Raw genomic sequence first — 21,994 nt, 5'->3', positions numbered from 1 at the left:
AAAGGGTACGTTATTCATTACATATTTTTGAGAAAACTCCACTGTTAACATGCAATGAAGTCTCCTTTTAAGAATTCTTAGTAGGATAGAGTAAGTACTGTTTTAAGTCAACTCAAAATATTCTATGATATATATATACTGAATACATTGAATGATTTGATTTTCTAAACACATTAGACTGAATTCTTGAGAAAACTTTTCAAAACTAAAGGCTTTCCAATAAAAATCGAGAATAATTGTATCATCATAGCGCTTGTGGTTGTGGAAGTTAAGAATACACTACTAGTTCTCATACAATAGTCTATGGGCAATCACAACCCCGTCCACACAAATGGAAGCATTATATAACAATTGCGATCATGATTATCATAACATTATCATCATGGAAATGATATCAACTGCTTTCATCGGTTTTGTACTTACATGTAACTTAAGCATGAAACCATCATAATTATGCGCAACTGAAAACTGAGGAAAACTGAGAACAAAATATTCAGATTTTGCAATATTTACATCAGCCGAATAATAATACGTTAATAAGGAAAAAATAAATTGCCAGAAACTGTACATCTATATAGTCAAAGGATATGTAAACAACAATACACAAATGAGGAATTAAAATGGCTAAAAAAAACTACCGAAATTGCGTCAACTTGGTTGAAACGCGTGTCCAATGATGCTGCCAGGGTAGTGGCAGCCTATTCTATTTTCCTATTCTAGTTCGATTAGTTTTATTGATCCAATACCATCCAATCACCTAGCCAAATAGAAATATAAACGATATTTATTGCGTGTTATTGTATGTCTTGCTCCATAAATATCGCATCATAAAACAATAAAGGCATTTACACAATTTACAAGGCACTTTTGATACATCGCACGTTATCAAGTATTTAAAAAATATTCTTTTTCAATTTGTAAAAGGGTTAATAGCTTACCAAAATATTTTTCGTCTCAATCCGTTTTTAATTTACAAGATATTGAAGAGTATACAAGGCATGGGAACAAAGTAGATACAGGAACAGATATATATTACGGTTTTAATAAGAATGAATTACAGGCTATACTGATTAATATCATTTCAATGCTTCTTTCCTTAAGGTAAATATTCCATTCCTCAGGTAACATTTCATATACCTAACAATTTTAGGTACCACACTATACAATTGGGATTCCCTCATCAGATATTTACTGCTCAGACACCTTCCCGAAGAAAGATTCAGAAGTAAAACACATGCAAAGAATATTTCCCGTTGAATAGAACTTATTATATCATCAAACGACTTTAAATGATCCATTTTACTATAGCATCACCTTGCGCGTGCCTGTAAACAGTTTGTCAGATCTCCAAGCAGACTATTGTATGAACGTCGAAACCGCGCAGACACTTTCAGCTCGTGAAAGATTCAGCAGTTTCAGCAGTCTCATAGTCCATTTCCATGTTATATACCAGTGTTCTACAATTGAGTCTGTTTATGATGGGATCTTACCAGAGGATTGGCGACGTTTTGATGAGTAGCCATCGATAGGGAAAAGGAACAAACATTTGTAATAACAAAATCTAAATATACGAGTTTAATTCAAGAAGCGACAGAAATAATTGACATTTTATTTTATTTACTTACACCAGACAATGCGCAATTAATGCTGACGGTACATGTAAATATTATTTTGCCAAATGAAAGGTTTGTTCCAAACTTGTGATATGCTGAAAATAAAACAACGTATAATAAACTTGCCCTGTGTTTCTAAATTTATGTCTATCTATACAATGCTGTCTGTAAATATAGATTTGAGAAAAATGAAGTTTGCAAAAGCGTTCCTTTTAATCATGAAATGAATGAGACCATTCAGAAAGTAAAATGGCTTCAAAAATTTAAAACAAATCGGATCTGACACTCATATTATTTTGTCTCATGCAGATTGATCATTTTCCCTGAGAAATTGTTGTTTTCTTCTTTCGATATCTTAGTCAACATTTCAATACATGTACCACGAAAAGACACGCATTGTCTATATAGACCTCTTTGTATTTACACAATCTCCGATATGAAATTGCAAACTCCACGCATTTGACAAATAATTACGCAATTTGATAACTGATACATGTTTATTAATTTTCTATTATTGGCAAGTATTGTAGTCTTTTTTCCTTCTTTAATGTAAGAAATAGTTTACATCAACGTTAAGGTTCTTTCCAACGGTATAGAGTTATTTCACCTCCTTGAAGATTTAGCGACAGAAGATTTGTCTTTACTTTTGACGGATGATGATCGCCAAAGACGCCTTTTGCTGGTGTCTGAGTCCTTGGTACCTGCTGTCACAGACGTGGCCGTTTTTGAAGTTTTCGAGCTTACGCGTAAACTCGCCGATTTGTTCCGCGAAAATCTGTCTTTTGAGGGGTTGCCGCTTGACAGTTTCTTATTCTTCGGCGTGGAAGACGAAGCAGCAAAGACGTAGTCATCGGCGGCATTTTCTCCTGCGGTTTCCAGAATACGGGAATCGAGTTTGTCGCTCTTCTTAGACCCACTGAGGCTAAGTCGGTTCATCATCCGACTGAATTTGCCGGGTTTTCCACCCTTTTTACCCGTAGGTGATGGTGTAATGTTTTTGGAGGTTGGTGGCAGTGAGTAGCGTTGGGGACCGTTGCGCCGAAAGGTGGAGCTTGACGACTTGTCGCGCAGTGTCACGTCTGGTGTTGATTCAGCGTTCCGGAGCATGTCAGGGTCTGAGGAACTTCGAGGTAGCGTCCGAAAGTCCTCAAATTGACTTTGAAACTTTTCAACTGCATCTTCACGTTTGAGTTTTACTGATGCCTCTTTGTCCTCATTCGCAGTATCATCACTTTTCACATCGTTATTCGAAGACAACCTGGCTTGAAGTGCCTCTACTGCACTTTCTGGAATGGAATTCTGTGCCTCTGGATCTACTTCCAGGACTTCCGCAGGCTCGGGAGTGCTAATAGCCCTACGAGTTGTACTTTGTGACGCACCTGATTTGGTGCTCACGGAGCTTGGTGCTTTTTTCCTGGATATAGGAGATTCGCTTTTGCGAACTGAGCTAATTGTCCTTGGAGAGGATGTCTGTTTCGTACTAGCAGAAGACTCAGATGCACTCTTCCTTGCAGATAATGTCGCATGAGAGGAGATGTATGGTTTCTTCGTTCCTGCCTTGTTCGACCCATTTGGTCTTCTGACCGAGCCTGCTCTGCTGAAACTACTGTTCGTGGTGGCTGTGTCCTTTGATACACTTCGTGGCGAGGAAGATAATGATGAAGAAGAAGACTTGGTGGTGGAAGTTGCGGACATTTTCTCGGTAGCAGAAGTTCCTCGAAGTGAGCTTCTGACCGAAGATGCAGCACTTAAACTTGGTTTGGAAGACCTTAACGCACTACCAGCAATGGTAGTCCGTTCAGGCGTTCCACGGACAAAAGTCTTTCCTGTTTTTGCAGAACCAGCAGCAGCAGGTTTTGTTGTTGCATTGCGCCGCGTTGAACCACTCGGAAGTGTGCGTGGGGATCCATTCGACCTTGTTCCCGTTGATGAAGTTGACGTTGAATTTGACGTTGATCTTGCCAGTGGTGCTTTCGCTGTTCCAGCCGCACCGCGAGTTACTGTCGAAGCCGTCCTGGAACTGTTGACTGGTTTCTTTGACTGGCTTACGCTCGAGACAGAGGAAGCGCCACTAGCGGCAGAGTCACATCGCTCAGAAGAAAACGATTGCAGGGAATCATAACTACTTGCTCTGCTACCTCCACCGTTACCAATACCGTTGATTTTTGACCCGACAGGTAACCTCGGCGAGACTGACATCGGGCTCCTCTTCGTCGTCGTAGGAGTACCACTGCGGGAAGTCGACGTTGGACTACGTGATGATATAGTACTTCTTGGTAATGGCGACAAGTTTTTGGCCGTGCCAGACGATCGTATTGATCCATTACGCGATAATGGGGATGATTTTCCTGCACTGGAATTAGCAATTGGTGTCCTGTTGGAAGGGCTCGTTAAGTTTTTCTTCAATCCCGTCGTCTTTCCATTGACACTATTCACCGCTTTTCTCTCAACAGGACTTGTCTTGCTGCTCGTAACCTTCTTGTTCGAGCTAGTAGTGGCTTTAGTAACAGTCTTGCTCACGTTTTCCTTTAAATCCTTCTTCACTCCTGAAGATTCAACCTGAGGCACTTCTTTTGCAGGGCTAGTGATCTCTGGAACCGTTGACTCCGATCCATTTTCTCTACTTGCTGATCCATTTTCTACAATTGAGGATCCAATGTTGTTTAAAGCATAGATGTCTGTACCAGTTATCGGGATGACGGTCTTACCCCTCTCTACATCATCCTCCGAAGCCGGAGCTTTGTCCTCAGACATATCTGGAGACTTTGTAACGTTCTGGTTGATGTCTTGCACTGTTTCTAAATCCTCCACAAAAAGATCATCATTGTTGAATACGTCCGATTGTGACGTTGATAGGAACTCTTTGTACTCCTTGACGGGACTGTTCGGGGTGGAAATGTCAGACTGACTTCGTCGATGCTGCTCGACCTTGATATCGAAGATGTTACGGCGGATCTCAATCTGTTGTCGGTCAATAGTGGACCAGGGGTCTTCATCATCAGAACCATTCATGACTTCAGAAGACAATCGTTTCAGCTGCAAGTTAAAGATACAAAAAAAGATAACAAAAAAAAATAGATATTAGTTTGAATTTTCAATCTCCGTTTCAAACAAAATCAATGAGCAGTTCGTTGATAGGTCACTGAAAGTAGGCAACTGAATGTATTTCCCTTGGATAATAATGCGTATCACGAGTACAATTAATATACAAAGCTTCGTAAACCTAAATATCATCTTTAAATTTGAAAAATTAAATGTACATATTACAAAAACGTACTAAAGACAATTATACATCGCCTAGACCATCCCATCATAATTCTTCATACATATTATATTTTCTGTATCTGATTTTCACATTTAGGGGAACCAAGACGATGTGATTTGAGATTCCTGTAAATGCTACGCAAAATGAGATAACTTTGAAAATTAAATTGTCATCAATATTGAAATGTTTACCTTCAAAGCTTTGAGTCCTACTGGTCGTTGTAGAACCGGCGGGGTATCATCTGCTGGGGCCGGTGATAACTCCTTGGGAATCGTCTCAGGCGTCGACTGGCCCGTCAGGATACTCTCCAGCAAGGAACGGTCACGGTTGATCTTATCCAAGTATCTCTCCTCCACGCTCTCAGTTTCCATGGCAACCATGGCGAGATGCGGCGTAAGAGGTGTGTCCATGAAGGTCTCGCTTGGTTTTACATCCTCGTAGGATTTCGACCCTACCCGTTCTTCTGTGAGTTGTTCGGGATTTCCCTTTGGCTCTTGATTTACGCTTTCACTTCGCATAGCCTTCCATTGGCGGAGACGAGCGCGATAGGCACTTTCTCTTCGCTCTGGTTCATTCTTAGAACCGGTGCTGTCCTCTTTACTCGGACTGCGATCATAAACCGAAGATTCTACGGCGCTTACAGCTGCTTCAATGTTCATACTTTGGACATTATTATTCCAGTTAGATAACCGGTTTCCTTCAGGCTTGCTATCGTTAATCGTTACATCAACTTCTTTGGATTCGACTGTTTTTTCGCGATTTTCTGACTCGGTGGTTTTATGCTTTTCTAAACTGTCTAGATTGAGAGTCATTGCTTCAATCTTATTTGCCATTGTCCCTAGATTGAGTTGGTCATCATTTGATTCGTTCGTTTCCGAATCGGCTCGCGAGTTGCGCTTACTGTCTGTCGAGTCATCTGAGATAGGTTGAAATGTTCCTGAATCACCTGAAAGCCTTTTATCGGACTCTGAAGAATTCAGACTAGTGTTATTAGCATACATTGCTATCCTTTCACGGTGAATGTGATCACACACTTGTGTGGTCTCTGCTCTATCGGAAAGAGCATCGGCGACCTCCGAATTAATGCTGCCATCATCGCTTCCAAATGATACTGGGCGGGTCACTTCATTATGCGATTTTACATTACGGTATATAGTTTGGTCTCTAGGTTCGGTAGGGCTCGTAACGCTATTGTCCTCGTTGATGAAGTCTTTGAGCTTATCTCTCCTTGCAAGACTGTTCACTGCAAGCAAAGTCTCTGGACTATCTAGGGAAGTCTTGGAACGGTAACTACGCTTTTGTGGACTCTTCTGTACTTTGTATTCCTCTGATGTTTCTGGTTTTGAATCTCCGCTATTCTCTGGCTCTGATTTTTGTGGTTTTGTTATGGGTTCTTGTTCAGAAACATAAGCAGCTGGCGACTCAGCTCGCTCGCGGTTTCCAGTTACACTATACTGAGATGTTCGTCGCTTACGACCGCTGCGTCTTACACTGCCTTCACGTTTGAAAGATATTTGTGACAATGTTTCATCATCGTTGCCAGACATGAGCAAGTTCAGTAGAGGATCATCGCTCTTAGATTCGTAAGATAACCGTTTTGAACCACTATCAGTGTCATCACGTGTTTGGGACGAGTTCTCCGAAATCGCGTTCAGGTTCGGCGTCTTCTGGAATGACCGTCGTGCCACGGATGTTCGCGTAAAGGAAGCAGGCGAAACATCCTCGGTGGAAGCCTTTGTATCTGCATTGGGTGCTGGTGAGGTCGGCCTGCTGCCATAGTCACTATCAGTAGTCGTTCCATCAGTGTCCATGCCCTGATTTTTTCCCGTGAAACCATCACGGATGTTTCCAAGGAGGCGGTCAACGATAGAGTTTGATTCTTTGCCTGCTGGAGCACTCATGGACCGCGTGGGAGTCTTCTTTATGCTCTCCTTACGCTTTAGGGTTGCTGCCTTCTTTTCTTCATTTTGCTTCTGGCGTTGCTTTGCTCGTTTCTCCTGGACAACTCTTGCTTCGTTCTCCTGCAGTCAGAGAAAAGAATGGAATGACATTTTGTTATAAATCCATTTTGCTATGTTTACTTCTTTAATTCGACATTTAAGGAAAAAAAATCACTTTACAGTACATACGCAGTTGCTTCAATGACAAATCTGATGAGTCTTTTTTTTCTCCATGACTTGACAAGATTCTCCGGAGACCATTGCTTTGTGGTCAATTTATAATTCCAAACTCAAACACTTGATCCAATTCTACACCTAACCTTACATCCGACCTAATACTTAATCAAAACTAAACCTTAACTAAATATGTACCAAAATATATAGCCAACGGTAAAAACGCTGTTGGAGCACATGGTGGATTAACCTTTCGAGTGTTACATTCAAATAGTGATTATTATTCATTATTATTAGTCAACGTCAAATGATTACACTTACCGTTATTGCTTTCTTGAACTTCTCACAGAATACCTTGAATGTCAGGAGACATTCCTCCAGTTTGAAGGTACTCACATCCTCGCAGAAGTACTCGGCTAGCTTACCCTTCTGTTCCTCCACGCATTCCAACATTGAGTTGATATCCTCTAATTCTTCCATTGCACCCTAGAAAGACATAAAAGCAAAAAGCATTTCGTTTACGAATTTTGCCTCGTTTATAACCTGAAATGTATAGTTTCACAACCTACCTCATCTTTCTGCCTTTCTCCATAAAACATTTGGCGATATGAAATATAAATCTTCTATTCTTTTTAAAGTTATAGGCTCAATACCACTTTACGTCCGAGACAACTCAGCGGAAATCTATTTGTGATTTATATATGAGTTTATAAACTAAGTATGTATCATGCAGAAGTATGATTCGTACATCAAAATGGTGATTTTCCGGCATTACACAGTTGACAACAAACATTTTTAAAATCTTGTTGGAGGTATCAAGCTATACCATTTCGCATCGGCGGGTCTTACTAACCTTAAGAAATTGTTGCATGTGTTCCTTGTATGAATCTGTGACAGTTTGGACTTGTTCATCTATATTGGCAACCTTCTCTTTAAGACTCTTGACATCTGCAATCAGCTGATCTATCGAGAATCTGTAATTAAAAAATGGATGATAGAATGATAAATATAAAAAAAAGGAACAATGTGAATATCAGATTTATCATGTTCTGTCTTACAAGAAGCAGAAGAACTTTACTCACTTTGCAGAATCATGTTATAACAACAAAATTAGCTGAAGAGTGTTAAAACAGTTTGAGTATAGACAATTTTATTAATAGCATTTACCAGGTGAAACACAGATTTCGGCTCGAAATAAATGGGGATATAATGTCTGAACCTTTTCATTTATTTTTGTTTGTTGAGGATCCAAAGTGTGTTAAGTCCATGCTGAATGATACAAATCAGGACTATTTAGACTCCAGCATCAATACATTAAGTCGAATCAAAAGAATGTCGTATTGAGAATGTGCAAAAGAGTCTAATTTTTAGGTGAAAAATAAGACTCTTCACCAGTAACCAAGTGTAACTCACCTTGATGCGTCTTCTAGATGTGTCAATTCATCGGGGAATTTAACCAACTCTGGGTTCTTCTCCTCTGCCAACTATAAGAGACAAACATGGAGAAGGGTTGGTTTAAAAACCTTGTAAGACCCTCTCAAAAACTGGCAGTACGGGACTACTGGCCGTCTAGCAACTTAATATGTACGAAACTTTACATTTTCTGCTATGTAACTTAACTTTGAAGCGTCGTTCTAGTCATTTTAAGATTAAAGGTTCATTCAAATGTTACTGTCTTTGTAAAATATTGAGATTCGATTCCATTGGAATTAACCAAATCGCATTAAGTTCAAATTATGCACATAATATAATCCATTGATTCTATACACCATCCCAGAGAAGGTACTATATTTCTTCCGAAATTGAATGTATGAATATATATTCTCTAACACGGTGGAGTTGATTTTATACCTGAGCCACGTAGTGGAGAAGATTCATCCGCGGTTTGTTGGAGCGTGTTTCTACCAGCTTGAGTAGGGAAGACATCTTGAATCCCACGGCATTGCCAGCGTATCCTCCCTGCAAGGACAAACATGAAAATCGAATTTAAGAAATAAATTTTAAGAAATGTATTCAGGAATCAAATCAAGACGTAAAACCATTGATCAATTTACACGAAATATCATTCAAATAGAGTTGACGAATTTCCAGTAATTATTTTCACAAGTCAACATTTAAAACAAGCATGGAGAAAAGATCCTGTTCGACCATCGGTATCCTTGTGCAAAGTTAAAACTCAGTGGAAAAGATGAGTCGGGCAGGTTCCTGTTACAATAAATTATTGATTTTGATACTTTTTAATTCTAGGGAAATAATATAAAATAAAGGCATAAACAACGGCAACAACAACTACCACAAAAAAACCCAAAACGACACTCAATTCAAAGTTTTCGCTTAAAAGTATATTATTTCAAACCAAACTGTGGATAATAATTTCTTTCAAAAACAAAATGCAATCTTTAAACATACAATTCTCATCATATGTTCAAGTTTGTTTTCACTTTTAAAATGGCATTGTGATTTCGATCTTCCTACCAGGTCCAATGTGTTTATAGAAAACGAAACATTCACATAATGTTTTATCAGTATAAAACAAAACTAAAACCAGTATAGCAAGCACTTCAGCTTATGAAAGCTAAAGCTCTAAGCCATCTGTTTCACAATGGCAATCTTATCTCTTAGGTTTGAACTTCCATGTAACGGGTTGCAGTAATTTGATTCACAGCTTTTGATGTTAATCAAACGGACATTGCTCTGCAATCACTTCCGGGCCACGCAGTTTTCAGTTCCTGCCATTATCAAGTCCAATATCGCCTGTCATTCTCACCCAAACGGTGTCAATTACTATCTATATTACAAACAGTAGCTATTTGATTACGCAACACATCGAGGGAAAACATGAGTAATAAGTTTTTTTTTAAAGAGGCTTCACTTCAACAGGAGGGGGAGATCACAAGAATTTCAAATTCGCTGCTCTCTTAGCAAACTTTTTCTTGGAGGACAAGTTCAACTTGTCAGAAAAAACAACACCCTTACCAATGCTCTCATATAAATCAATATCTCATGTCATTGAAAAACTAAGGCTTTGGAAGGGCGACTTTTTCCATAATTTCCTGTAATGTTTCCAAGTCTGACATTTCTATCAGAGAGTAGGTTGTTGATGAATACTTACAGCATTGAGGAAGTTGCCGGTTAACAAGACCAGGTGAAGTATGTCCTTCAGTGATGTGCTCTTTAAGAGTTCTAAGACAGGAGGAAATATAAAGAGCATATTTTTTTTAAAAAGGTCACTTTTTTGGTGACAGCAGTGGGATTAAAAAAAAATTGATCTATAAAAATCGCATTTTTTTTTCTTTTAAAAATATCTCTAATTTTTGGTGGCAGCGGTGGGATTTAAACAAATTTGATCTATAAAAATGTATAAGAACTGTAATATATCAAGAAAATGTTGAAATTCATTAAGGAGAGCTCCAATTTTTTATTCGTAAATAACCATTGTCATTTATACAGAACAAAACACGTTCAAATCAGCTCCTATTAACAATATCTGCATCCAATTATGGCGCAAGACTTTACCTTTTAGGGTTCAATTTATCCTTTCATCCTGCACCCTTAATAATATATAAAGGTGCATATTTCCTCTCTTGTGGTTCAATGATTTTCTCTCTCATTTAAAGTGTTATGTTCTTGTACGCTTTGTGGTGCAAATATGAACATTTATTTCACATTCTTTTCTTTATAATTATCATGATTTAATGGTCTGTAAGCAGGGGGTCGTGTAATGCGCCATTTAGATGTTAGATGATGATCTACCTGAATGACATACCTTTACTAGCTTCAATGATGGACTCAATGGAAGGCATAAGATAGTCCATATTAGAGGTGAATTCCTCTCGAAGGAGCATGCTCTCAACTCGGAGCTTGTAACTAAATAAAGAAAGGAAAACGGCGAGGATATATTAAAATCCTAAACACAGTTCATGTTATCGATCTAAAACAAGGTAAATGTACTATTAAAGATTGATACAATCATGCAATGTCTGTGCAATACGACAACGGTCATTTGCGAATTATTTAATGGTACATTTATGACTTTGCAATACAACTACATCCTTTTGCTGTAGTTAAATAATGTGGATTTATAGAAAATTCCAAGAATTATACTTTTGTTGAGGATGTGCAGGAAGCACGAAATGCTTTCGGGCTGTTGATAATCAAGGAAGCAAGGTGAACAAAGTCACAACAACATATTTTCGTAATACTAATTATAATTATTATTATAATAATCAGAATAAGTATTATATAATAATAATTATTATAAAGAGATGACAAATGAATTTAATTTGGATTATCATTGAACTGATAGAATAAACTTACTGAGAGACTTCGACGAGAGCGATGAGAAACTTTTCACCCTGGCCAAGCTTCGCGGCATCGCCATCGAATGAGCGCAGCATTTCAATCTGTGTGAAGTTAAAAATGAAACTTTTAGTATATTTGAAATATGACTCGATAACATTTGACTCAATGTACAAGCTAGCATTTGCTTTTGGATCCGCTGATTAAGTGGCACTGTCGAAAACTGTTAAAGAGATAATGATATTCTTAAAATTCGTCTTATAGATAGGGATATGCAAATATAATGGGGAGTTAAATAATGCTACAAAATGGTTACATGAACATCCAACTTTATTGCCCTGGGACAAACAACATCCGAACAACTTCTTTCACTGATTTTTAATTTCATAGATTAACATTCTGTATGTGATATTAACAGAATATTATATTTATATCATAAGTAATACCTTCATATCTACATTCATATCAATATGATTTGATACTTGAATAAACTGTGGCTTGAAAAATTTAACTACCTCGTCATTCTCGGGCAGAATCTTGAGAAGACTTTTGAGTTTCTCGGCGCCGATCTCGTTGCTGTGACCATCTGCAATCAGACGTATGATGACGTCATTGCTCGTCCTGAACTGCTTGAGGAAGATGTTGATGTTGAGGCTCCTGCGACTGTCCAGAAGATTGATCTGGGAGCAGAGAATAGGGGAATGAACATTAAAATGGGTGCTGCACGTTTGCAGGATGCCCGTCTCGTACTTTCTGCCTACATGCGTGATTTTACCCTAAATCCCTATTTTCTGAAATTGGATGTCCAACTGGATGTCCAATTGGATGGGAATTACGAGTGGGAGCGTCTTCTTCATTCAATCGCTGAATTACATTTCGCTTCATCTTTAATGGTTGACTTCTTTGAAATAAATAGTTATCACTTGAAAAACAACCAACTACAAATTAGAAACGATGGTCCGTATTCGATTAATTCATTTAAACCCGACCCAGCGTCTACGATCACGTTTAACAAAATTTGTCAAACTCGGTATTGATAATTGAACAACACGGGCCGATGTGTTCTATTCCTGTGTGCCAGTTTTGTAACTAAAACGGAAGTGGCTATGAATGAGTAAAATGACGTTTACTGTTAAACACGCATTTCGACATAGTACCACCAATATCTAAACAGGAATTTTTCAGCATGTTTTTTCCTGTTCTTAAAGATCATGCGAATAATCATAACATTTGAAAAGACAAATTAGGATGATTGATTATGCGTTTTGTTTTCTACACGGAAGTTAAGACATTATCTTGGTGTCTTTTTTTTTACAAACCTCTTGTGAATCGCGCTTCTTCTGGATTTCTTTCTCTTTCCCTTCTTTCCTCTTCTGCTTCATCAAGTTTGGTTGACAAAACAGTTCTTCTATCGTATCCCAGTCTGTGTTAAACCCGTTTTCAATCTAAAAGAAAGGAAATAAAGGAAAAGTATTCGATTAATACGTTGGTAATCCTTACACATGAAAAACTTAAAACTGCATGCTATTTTCGTTCCATTAATTTATCCAATTAAAAAGAATACATCAATGGCAGAGGCCCTACAATCTAAAATGGTCTCGCAAAACAACAATATTATATCTTTAGAAAGAGACCAAGTCATGGAGGGGCACTAACATCATTGGGGCACCGGCCTTATGTCATTAAAGCCTGTCCACTAGGGGCCGGTGTGGGAGGGTTTCTATCATCTTCTTATCGTTTTCTCCTACCCCTCTCCATCTACGTTTTCTCTCTAAGTTTTTGTTCTTTCTTTCTTCCTTTCTTTTTATCCCTCTCTCTTTCATTCTTTTTCTTTATCTTTCTCTTCCCCCTTTTCCTTATTTTCCCATAAGTACTTCGATAGTGCATTGAACCTTATCTGTGTTCATGTTTTCATTTCAAGCGTCTTTTATCAAACAACAAAATGACTTCATCCCTCAAAAAAGCAGTATCAAACTTTGAGAAAATGTACATTTCTCAATTTAATACGAAATCATTCACTGCAACAGTGGCACTGTATAGTTTTAACCACATCAGTATAAACGCCTAAATGACTGTTTCCTACATGTAATATCATTGCCTACGGGTTTCCTGTGTAAAGCTGTTAACCACAAAAGAACAAGAAACGGTCAAATATCCTGGAATTAGAAAAGAATGCTTTATAATACCTGCAATAATTCAGCTGTTAAAATAGCAAACATGCCAGGCTTGAGCGAAATTGGATAGTTTTCTGGGGCTTATCTCTGTTCTAATTGAGTGATTTTGTGTTGAAATATGATTAGCAAAATTTGAGGGCAGGTAGTGTTTATTTTCACGGCAATCGCGTAAATCCGTAACGGAATTCCCGACAAAGAAACAGTTATTTTTCTATTGAAAATTTGTGAAAATATCACTGGTCGGTAAAGACGCTGGTTGCGCTTTGAGCACTCAACCCAACAATCAAGGGCAAACAGAACCAACAATTCTTAAAGCACGTGGGACTTCACCGGGTATTCTTAAATGGGTAAAGCACCAACAAAAAAACTGGACAGTTAGGTTTGTGATTTCGCTATCGCGGTGAGCCGCAAAGATTGAAGTAATGAATGGATTCATTTGTGAATAGAATAAGATGAATGGACATGAATTTGTCTATGCAGCTGCTATAGTGTGTTAGTCATGAAAGAAAAACCGCAGAAAGTTAATGGACGCAATGGTGAGATTGAGAACACCTTCACAGCGAGATGGAGAAGTGTGGACGCCGAAAACGGATCTCGCTGTGACAAATTTGTCAGACTCTTTAACGTCTTGCAAAGATATATAGAGATGTAAAGAGTAGATTAAAAATAAACCTTTTTTTAAAACTAGAAGCAATATAATTACCAATAGATAGACAATTTCACACATGATCATTCATAATTTGTAATGATTTCTTATCTATCTCGTGGGCCTTCTGACATATTTTTTGAGTTTTCAGGTGCCGACAAAATCCGTCTTTCGGGCCGTGATCTACTGAGATGTTTTGCATCACATCAGGGAGCAGAAAGTATTGATAATCTTTAAAAATCTCCTTATATGAAATTGATGTGTCACTCTATTTAGTATAGGGATTTCACTGGGCGTTGTTTTCGTTAGTAATTCAGGTAGTGCCCTTGGGGTATAGATACCTATTATCGAAGTTTATTCATCTTCGGAACATAATAACTGTCTCAGAATACTACTAATAATAAGAAAAAAAACTCTTCAATCGTTAAAACCTACAGTTTGCCAAATCAAATAATCAGATTTCAATGTGCCTATACCGGTCAGGGCGACATCTGGTGAAAAAAAAAAAAAAATCGGAAACGGAATGTTAATCATACACCGCCCCTAGTACAGTTTTCTTTTTCCAATGTTGGAGGAATTCCTCTGATTACCAGAAAAGACCATTACACTTTCTGACCACCTGGTGTTTTCCTATCGATAATCAATACATACATTGCATCGATTGATTAAATTGGAAAAAAGTACAACCACAGATAAATATTTCCTGCTCTGTTTCCTTTCTTTCCGTCTAGATTTGAGATAATCCGGATGTGTCTTACGGACTCTTACCAGTTTTTCTCTTTTAGGCAGAGAGAGGGAAAGTAGGGGAGAGAGGGAAAGACCGAGACAGAGACAGAGAGAGATAGAAAGAGAAAGGGAGAGCGAGATTAAGAGAGAGAGGGCGAAGGGGGAGGAAAAGGAGAAGACCGTAACTGGAATAAGGATGACAAATTATACAGAGATGACGATAATGGGAAAGAGACATTCGGGCACCTATATGTCTAATTTCAGGAGTTGCTACATCAAAATTACTTGTAATGATTCATATAGATATAGTTGTGTGGTTATTTTTGTGGTCATATTCGTATAAAGAGTAACCAACTGTCGTTCTATTGAAAGCTAAATTGATTCGATTTGCTTAATGGTAAAGTTCTGGTTATTAATTTTTGTAAAATATACCCCCAATTTATATACATGGCAGTTTGGGTAATATTTTTTTGATTTGAACGAGTTTTTAGCTTTGACAAGAAATTTCTCGCCTTCAATTTCTAATAATTATGGTAGAGTTCGTGAACTCCGATTTGCATTGAATGTTGCTGAAAGCCACAAAATTAGAGCTTTTGCGTTTGAAAGATTTCTACTCTCAGTGGCTTTTGATAATAAGTTTGTTACTAACCCGCCTAAACCATGCCGGTCAATGCATAGAATCTGAAACATTAATCTTCTTGTATGAGAGGTGGTATATCTCCAGCAGAAACAGAAGAGTTTTAGCAGTTCTTACCTTATTGACTTTGCTCCAAATACTGTTGTTGGCATGCATGACTTTTCGTGGAGGCAGCTTAACCCAATTTAACGTCCTCATTCGTGATTTGGGTTTCACATTGGGTATTGCTGATGAAGAAGGCATCGCTGGCATAGAGGCTACCCCAGGCATCCCTGGTGGTCCAGGAGGGGGTGGTGGACCCCCTGGTCCTGGTGGTGGAGGTGGAGGTGGTGGAGGTCCCCCACCCATCCCTGGTGGTGGTGGTGGTGGGGGAGGTGGAGGGGGAGGTGGGACGATGGGGGAGGGGATTGATAACGACGATGGCGGCATGATGGTCGAGCTCGACTTCGAGAACAGTATCCCGTCAGATTCCGTATGCGACTGCACCGATTCCGACACACAAGATGCCTCTGCCACGCCCATCTTTCGAGAGGCGTTACCGGTTGTTCCGTTATCGTTACCAGGGGCGGTAGTCGCTAACTCACTTCGCGGGGTTAGAATGTCTCTCCCATTCTCCACTCGGGGCGTGCTTGCCAGGGTGTCGGCCCGTCCTCGTAGCGAGGCGACCGAGCGTGCAATCTCACGCTCGCCGAGTTTCACGAGCTTGTCGGCGTATTCTTTCTTCTCCAGGAGAACTGCCTTGTGGACAAGTTTCTCGGAAACCTCCCAGATTATCTCACTAAGGCTTTCCTTCGGGTCGATCCGGAGGAGATGCTGGAGGATAGTCAGGAAGGGGGTTGACTGCGGCGTATCAGACACCTGTTGTGTGAGAGATGGACAGACAGAGATAGAAAGATAGGAATAGGGAGAAAGAATACGAAGTTTATTATCAGGTTTATCACAATTATATCTTCAATGGGAAGCTTTTGATAAGGATTATCACAATTATATCTTCAATGGGAAGCTTATCATAAGGATTATCACATTTTATCTAAAACCGCACGATATAGCTACAATGCCATTCACACACCAACAATCTGATAAGATAAAAAATCATACAGATTTGCACTACTGCATTATGAAAGCAATCTGCTCAATCGAGAGACAAAATCAGGGCGAGACGATCAAAGATTAAAGATAATATTATAACACTTCTCTAACACCTAAAATTGATTATGATAAAGATCATGAATAGATTAAAGAAGCCAGACCACATCCTATCTGTGTATTGTAAAGCATGGACCATGTCTGATGGTCTTGGGATCTTTCTTATGATTAAAATCTTCAAACACAAACTGATAATCAGTTCCAGAATCGCGCACCTGATACTTATCTTTTGACGTTATCAGTACACAATACAAACGTGCAAATCACTGAAATAATTTTCCTAACTACACGTTAAATCAATCCTCGATAAAGACAATTTTAAACTAACAGTCCAAACCACCATTCTGAGCAAAATAAACATCTCTCTCTCTTTTTTTCTTGGGGGGGGGGGGTGTTGGCTTAGTCAGGAAAATGTCGTGGAAGCTAATCGTGAATGGAAGGGGTATCCAGTCAGAGTGTCCTCAGATATTTCCCGACAATACGTTTTGATTTTTTTTTTCTTTTTAAAAAGTAAATGTAAAAAAAAAAAAAAAGACACGACAAGGCTCATTATTTAGCAGAAAGCCAATTTTGAATGAGGGGGAAATGGGGTGTAACACCCCTTTCAAGCAACGCCACTATTCGGTGTTATTCGCATCGGAATGGGGTTTCGCCCCTTTTTTCAATTAAGAATATTCAATACCCGATGTTTCCAACCCGTTCCCATGAAGAAAACAGTCGCAATCAATTAGTCATAAATGGTTACCTCAGAATTCAACGTTGAGCTGATATTAATTAGTTTAACGATACCTAATAATCGACTTAATTTCTTGAATTTCGGTATGAAATGACCGCACTTTGCGTTAAGAAAAGCTTGAATCAAGTCAAAGTTTTCGGTTATTTTTACGTATGCTACATAGCATTCTACAGATGACCTGCCAGTTCTCATCTTACTTAAATGGAAAACAAAACAAATACAAATTGTTCAGTTTTCCAAACGGGATGTAATGGGCAACCAAAAGCATCGTTTCCTTATTCATTACTGACAAAAAGGCGGTTGTGATGTGAATGTAGAAATCACTCGTAGAATAAACACAAATGAAAAACAGGCAGTGGACACAGCGCTGGCCGCCTGAGCTTAATTGCTAATTTGTGAGAGTGAAACGAGGGCGTAACCGAGTACAGAAATGATGGCGACCAAGACATCAAGGTTGCATATTCCATCATAACTGACGTAGATATGATCTGATGATAAGTTATGAATGGGTGATGGCTAACGAATAAGTGGAGGGGACACTTAACGATGAATTTTGACAACACATCTTATCTATCAAGCTAATGGTTTAAATACTAGCATATTGTAATATACAGGTTTTGCCCTCGAGAGTTTCAACGTACAGTGCAATTTTGAGAGCGCCAAAACACTGTGTCGTATTTGTATGTTTTGTTTATATCCACCCCATATTTTAACCAGCTGCATGCAAATATTTATTTTCTCCGGTTTTGGAGTAATGAGCAAACAATAACAACTACATCCCTTTGGATGTGATCTAAATTACTATTTTACTCTTTTAACATTTGGCAATTGATGGCCATTTCCCTTTTCTGTGTAAATCTTATGACTTTTAGATTAACTAATCTTTCACAATATCGCAGACGGTTTGGTCCGGAATCTCGAAGCCAATAAACCACACAACAAAAGACTTCATGCATTGACACTCTTGAACACAAACAACCAAATCATTGCATCTATTTCCTTGTTTATCCATTTACAATGTGACAATCTACCAACATGTTTGTGCATATATCGAGTAAACATTATTCCACACAATAACACTGCACATATGGTTTTCTTCCGCATTGTCATGTGGCATGTTGTAATGACAATTAATGATGTTGTTTCAGTTCTGGTCTAGAAACCTCGCCCTCAGAAACACCAAGTATAGGAAACGTATTGTCATCCTCAGAAACCACTGTTGTTGTTTTTCCAAGCGCATTCATTAATACATTTTGGGTTACATTTTGTTATCGGCATATAACCCAACAAATACAAATTCGATCTTTTTTACATGATAAATCGCTATTTTACTTGTCCCCTTGCCCAAGTTTAGTCACATGGCAAGTACATAATATTCGTCCTTGAACAACTAGTATATCCATTTGAACCATGCATGTAGGTATAACTTGTGTCGAATCCATGTTTGACCAAGTACACATTTCACTTGCCCGAGTGTTTAAATCTATGTTAGCCAACTTGCATTAGCCAGTTAGCCGTCGTTGTGTCCCAGTTGCCTCCGACAAGCAGACAGATGTGTTGTCATAGCAACATATAACACCCGTCTTTCTCTCTCTCTCTCTCTCTCTCTCTCTCTCTCTCCCTCTTTCAATGATAATGGTAGCGCATCTCTACAAGGCTACATAGAAGCTGCTGCCTTTTTTTTTAGATGATAATATTATGAGGGCTTGCAACCTTTTGTGTTGCTGTATGTATGTGCGTATTAATATCTTATGGTCCCAGTCACACAACAAAAACCGACTACAAACCGAAGATTCATACTCGACAGAATCATGTTCGTATTTAAGGTTTTATCAAATTTGTATACGGTGGATAGAATGTTCTGGAGTCGGTTTCGTCGGTGGGACTGGGTAATACTTCAGTCACCGTAAAACCGGTTAGAAACCCGGCTCCAAACCAATCGATTTGGGAACATTTAAGGTTATGTAATTGTTTCCTCGGTCTAATGTCGGTATAGCGTCGGTGTCTTTGGCGTGACTGGTCTCTACAGCGATGCAAAACATGGATGATCATGATATACATGCAAGTCTGTTCCTAAACAGCCATGAATTTATGTATTGTGGTGAGGCAACATTCAACAATTGTGTCTCATGATTCATTGTGTTTGTTCCAGAAAAATCAAGATCAGGATTGATGGCCCAAACAAAAATGTCAAGAGTGGATTAGATGGAGGGGGCCATGCATATTTTGTTGTTGGAATAATGTTAAGAATTTTTTATATTGCCTTAGTTTATGACAAGGTTGAAAAGAGTGAACTGAAGGTTAAATGTACTTTCCCATCGTCCCATCCTTCTCGAACCATGACAAAATTGCTTTATCCCCTCCAATTTCTTCTTATCATTTCTGCCCCCACTCGTTTTGTGTTCAAAATATTAATTTAGCCATTCTTTTGTAAATTGTGGTCATCCTTTTCGGAGAAAATTGATCTAGCAGCCCTTAATGACTCCCGTAATGACAATGATAACCAACCCAAATAGTAATACTATATTTGTAAGGCTTCGTTAAGATTTCTTTAGAATAACGGTCGTCATTGAAGTTGAACAACTTTTCAATTTAACGAATCCATAAAAGTCACCATGAGCCGATCATCAAGTACACCAATTACGGAACAAAAGTGGGTGTATTTGAAAGCCGCAGTCTATAATTAAAATAGAACTTTCTGCGAGAAGAGCAAGAGAACACACACACCATAGCACAACGGTGGTTGGAATTTAAAAGGTCCCGCCCCCGCAATCTTCAGTGGCGTTTTGGGCGACAACTGTAGTTGCCATGGACCCCAATGTAAAATTCATCAATTTGAGGTGTGTGCTATAGATAGCCTTTCATCATCACGACTTGGGCATATTTACAAGGTTGTGAGCTCTCGCTGTCACAATAATTCTGTCTGTATTTGCAGATGAATACAGAACAGTGGCATATCCAATAACTGTGGGAGCGGGAGTACGCCCCCCCCCCCCCCCGCCCCGGTTTGATGTCAAGGGAGAAAAAGTCGATACAATTTGGGTTTATGGCACACAGGGTTCTTCAGTTTAATTCCAGTCCGCCCCTGCCCACCCCTTGTTACAAAAGGGACTTCGCCTCCTCCCCCCCCCCCCGATCCGAGAAGCACCCCCACCCCGTTTATCTTTTTTTCTGGATATACCACTGCAGATGTATATGCAGCGTGTTAAGCCTGTTGAATCATTGGGATATCCGGAAGATCTTTATTTATGTGGTCAAGAACCACAAAAGGCATTTTCTCAGAAATAAATCAGATTAGTAATATATACGAACAAGTCTGAAGCATCCATGTGGAACCAGTGACAAAATTAATTATGACTCAGAGTGAAAATATTATTACTATAGGGCTTCCCTCGACATTGACATTATAATGATTGAATAATATAATTATAGCTGCACTAGGTGATCTCATGCTCCAGGAATTATGCCATTTGTTCTCTTTCCCATGCCACCTGGCAATATTTCCCTCACAGGGAACTGTTCTTGAATTCCAGAGTTATTTAAAAGTGTTTGTTGATACAAAAAAAATCAATACAACGGACAAAGAATGGGAAACAAAAAAAGGAAAACAACAAATTGACCGTAATAAAACATCAGAATCATTGAAGTGGAATGCAACGTATTGTCGATAACAATTGTACTTTGGACCTACGAAATGAGAATAGACATAGGACGTCTTACAAATGCCCACGTACCGCTAACAAGTTGCAGGCTGGCATATGGGAGGTGTCCCTGCATCGATGAGTCACGTCTATGATCAATAAACGAATAGTCAGAAACCAATGCCGCTGTTTCAACAACGGAGTCTTTTGAGGAAACATTAAAATCGCATCATCATTTGGGCTACTCCTTGCAACTGGCAATGATGACGTAACGATAATGTTTGGGTTTTGAGATAGGAGAGTGTGGTAATCTAGGAAGATTGACACACTTTGTGACTTGAACAATCATTGTGTGTTGTTACGTAGGGTAGGTGCGGCATGGACCCTGTGGTGTCATGGGTGGGAGGGGGGGGGGGGGGTCTCATTTGGTTCTAATGTTGAATTACAGGAGAACAAGGCAACCGAGTAATATCGGGCATGGCAGGGGTCGTATCAACTCATACAGGTTGGGGCACCGATCTTTACAAGTGTATTCGACTAGGGTATATCAAAGTCTATCGAGTGAAGGGGGGGGGGGGGGGTGCTGGGCCGTATCAACTCATGGGGGCGCCGGTCTTAATTACTAGGTGGATGACAATAAATAAATGTAGAACAATGGCCATCAAGTGAGGTGTGCACCAGGCGGGAGGGGGGGGGGGGATCATGTCAACTCATGGGGGCATCAGTCTTACTAGGTGGATGACAACTTAGAACAATGCCCATTGAGAGAGGGGTGCAGGGTCTTATCAACTCATGAGGCACCCTCTTTACTATAGGATGGCTTGCCGTAAAACAACGCTTTCGAATTAAGGGACAGGAGGGGGACGGATGAAGTCTTTTTTTCTCACTCTTACTTCCGCTATCCCCCTTTCTTTCCTTTCTCCCATTTCTCCCCATTCAATGGGGTGCCCCAAGATTGTAAAGCCGATAATAAAATGAACATGAATGTCACCGTCAT

The 21,994-nt window shown here is 39.2% G+C and overlaps 1 protein-coding gene across 1 annotated transcript in view; it reads right to left on the bottom strand.

Annotated features, from left to right (window-relative positions):
- Positions 1-292: 292 nt before the first annotated feature.
- The window catches only part of LOC115922360 (formin-J-like), a 65,588-nt gene continuing 43,886 nt past the window's right edge, over positions 293-21,994 (bottom strand). The window contains exons 5-16 of the mRNA XM_030981266.1: positions 15,592-16,332; positions 12,611-12,736; positions 11,807-11,971; positions 11,310-11,395; positions 10,759-10,859; positions 10,105-10,175; positions 8,844-8,951; positions 8,406-8,476; positions 7,846-7,966; positions 7,314-7,478; positions 5,070-6,899; positions 293-4,649 (exon numbers count right to left, since the gene is read on the bottom strand). Of these exons, the coding sequence (XP_030837126.1) occupies positions 2,217-4,649; positions 5,070-6,899; positions 7,314-7,478; positions 7,846-7,966; positions 8,406-8,476; positions 8,844-8,951; positions 10,105-10,175; positions 10,759-10,859; positions 11,310-11,395; positions 11,807-11,971; positions 12,611-12,736; positions 15,592-16,332 (6,018 nt within the window). The 3' untranslated portion in view covers positions 293-2,216. The remainder of the gene's footprint in view (positions 4,650-5,069; positions 6,900-7,313; positions 7,479-7,845; positions 7,967-8,405; positions 8,477-8,843; positions 8,952-10,104; positions 10,176-10,758; positions 10,860-11,309; positions 11,396-11,806; positions 11,972-12,610; positions 12,737-15,591; positions 16,333-21,994) is intronic.

Source organism: Strongylocentrotus purpuratus, unplaced genomic scaffold (genome assembly GCF_000002235.5).
Source record: "Strongylocentrotus purpuratus isolate Spur 01 unplaced genomic scaffold, Spur_5.0 spur5_scaffold_11, whole genome shotgun sequence".
Taxonomy (NCBI): domain Eukaryota; kingdom Metazoa; phylum Echinodermata; class Echinoidea; order Camarodonta; family Strongylocentrotidae; genus Strongylocentrotus; species Strongylocentrotus purpuratus.
The sequence above is the reverse complement of the archived record's forward strand: the minus strand, read 5'-3'. Positions and strand labels throughout refer to the sequence as shown.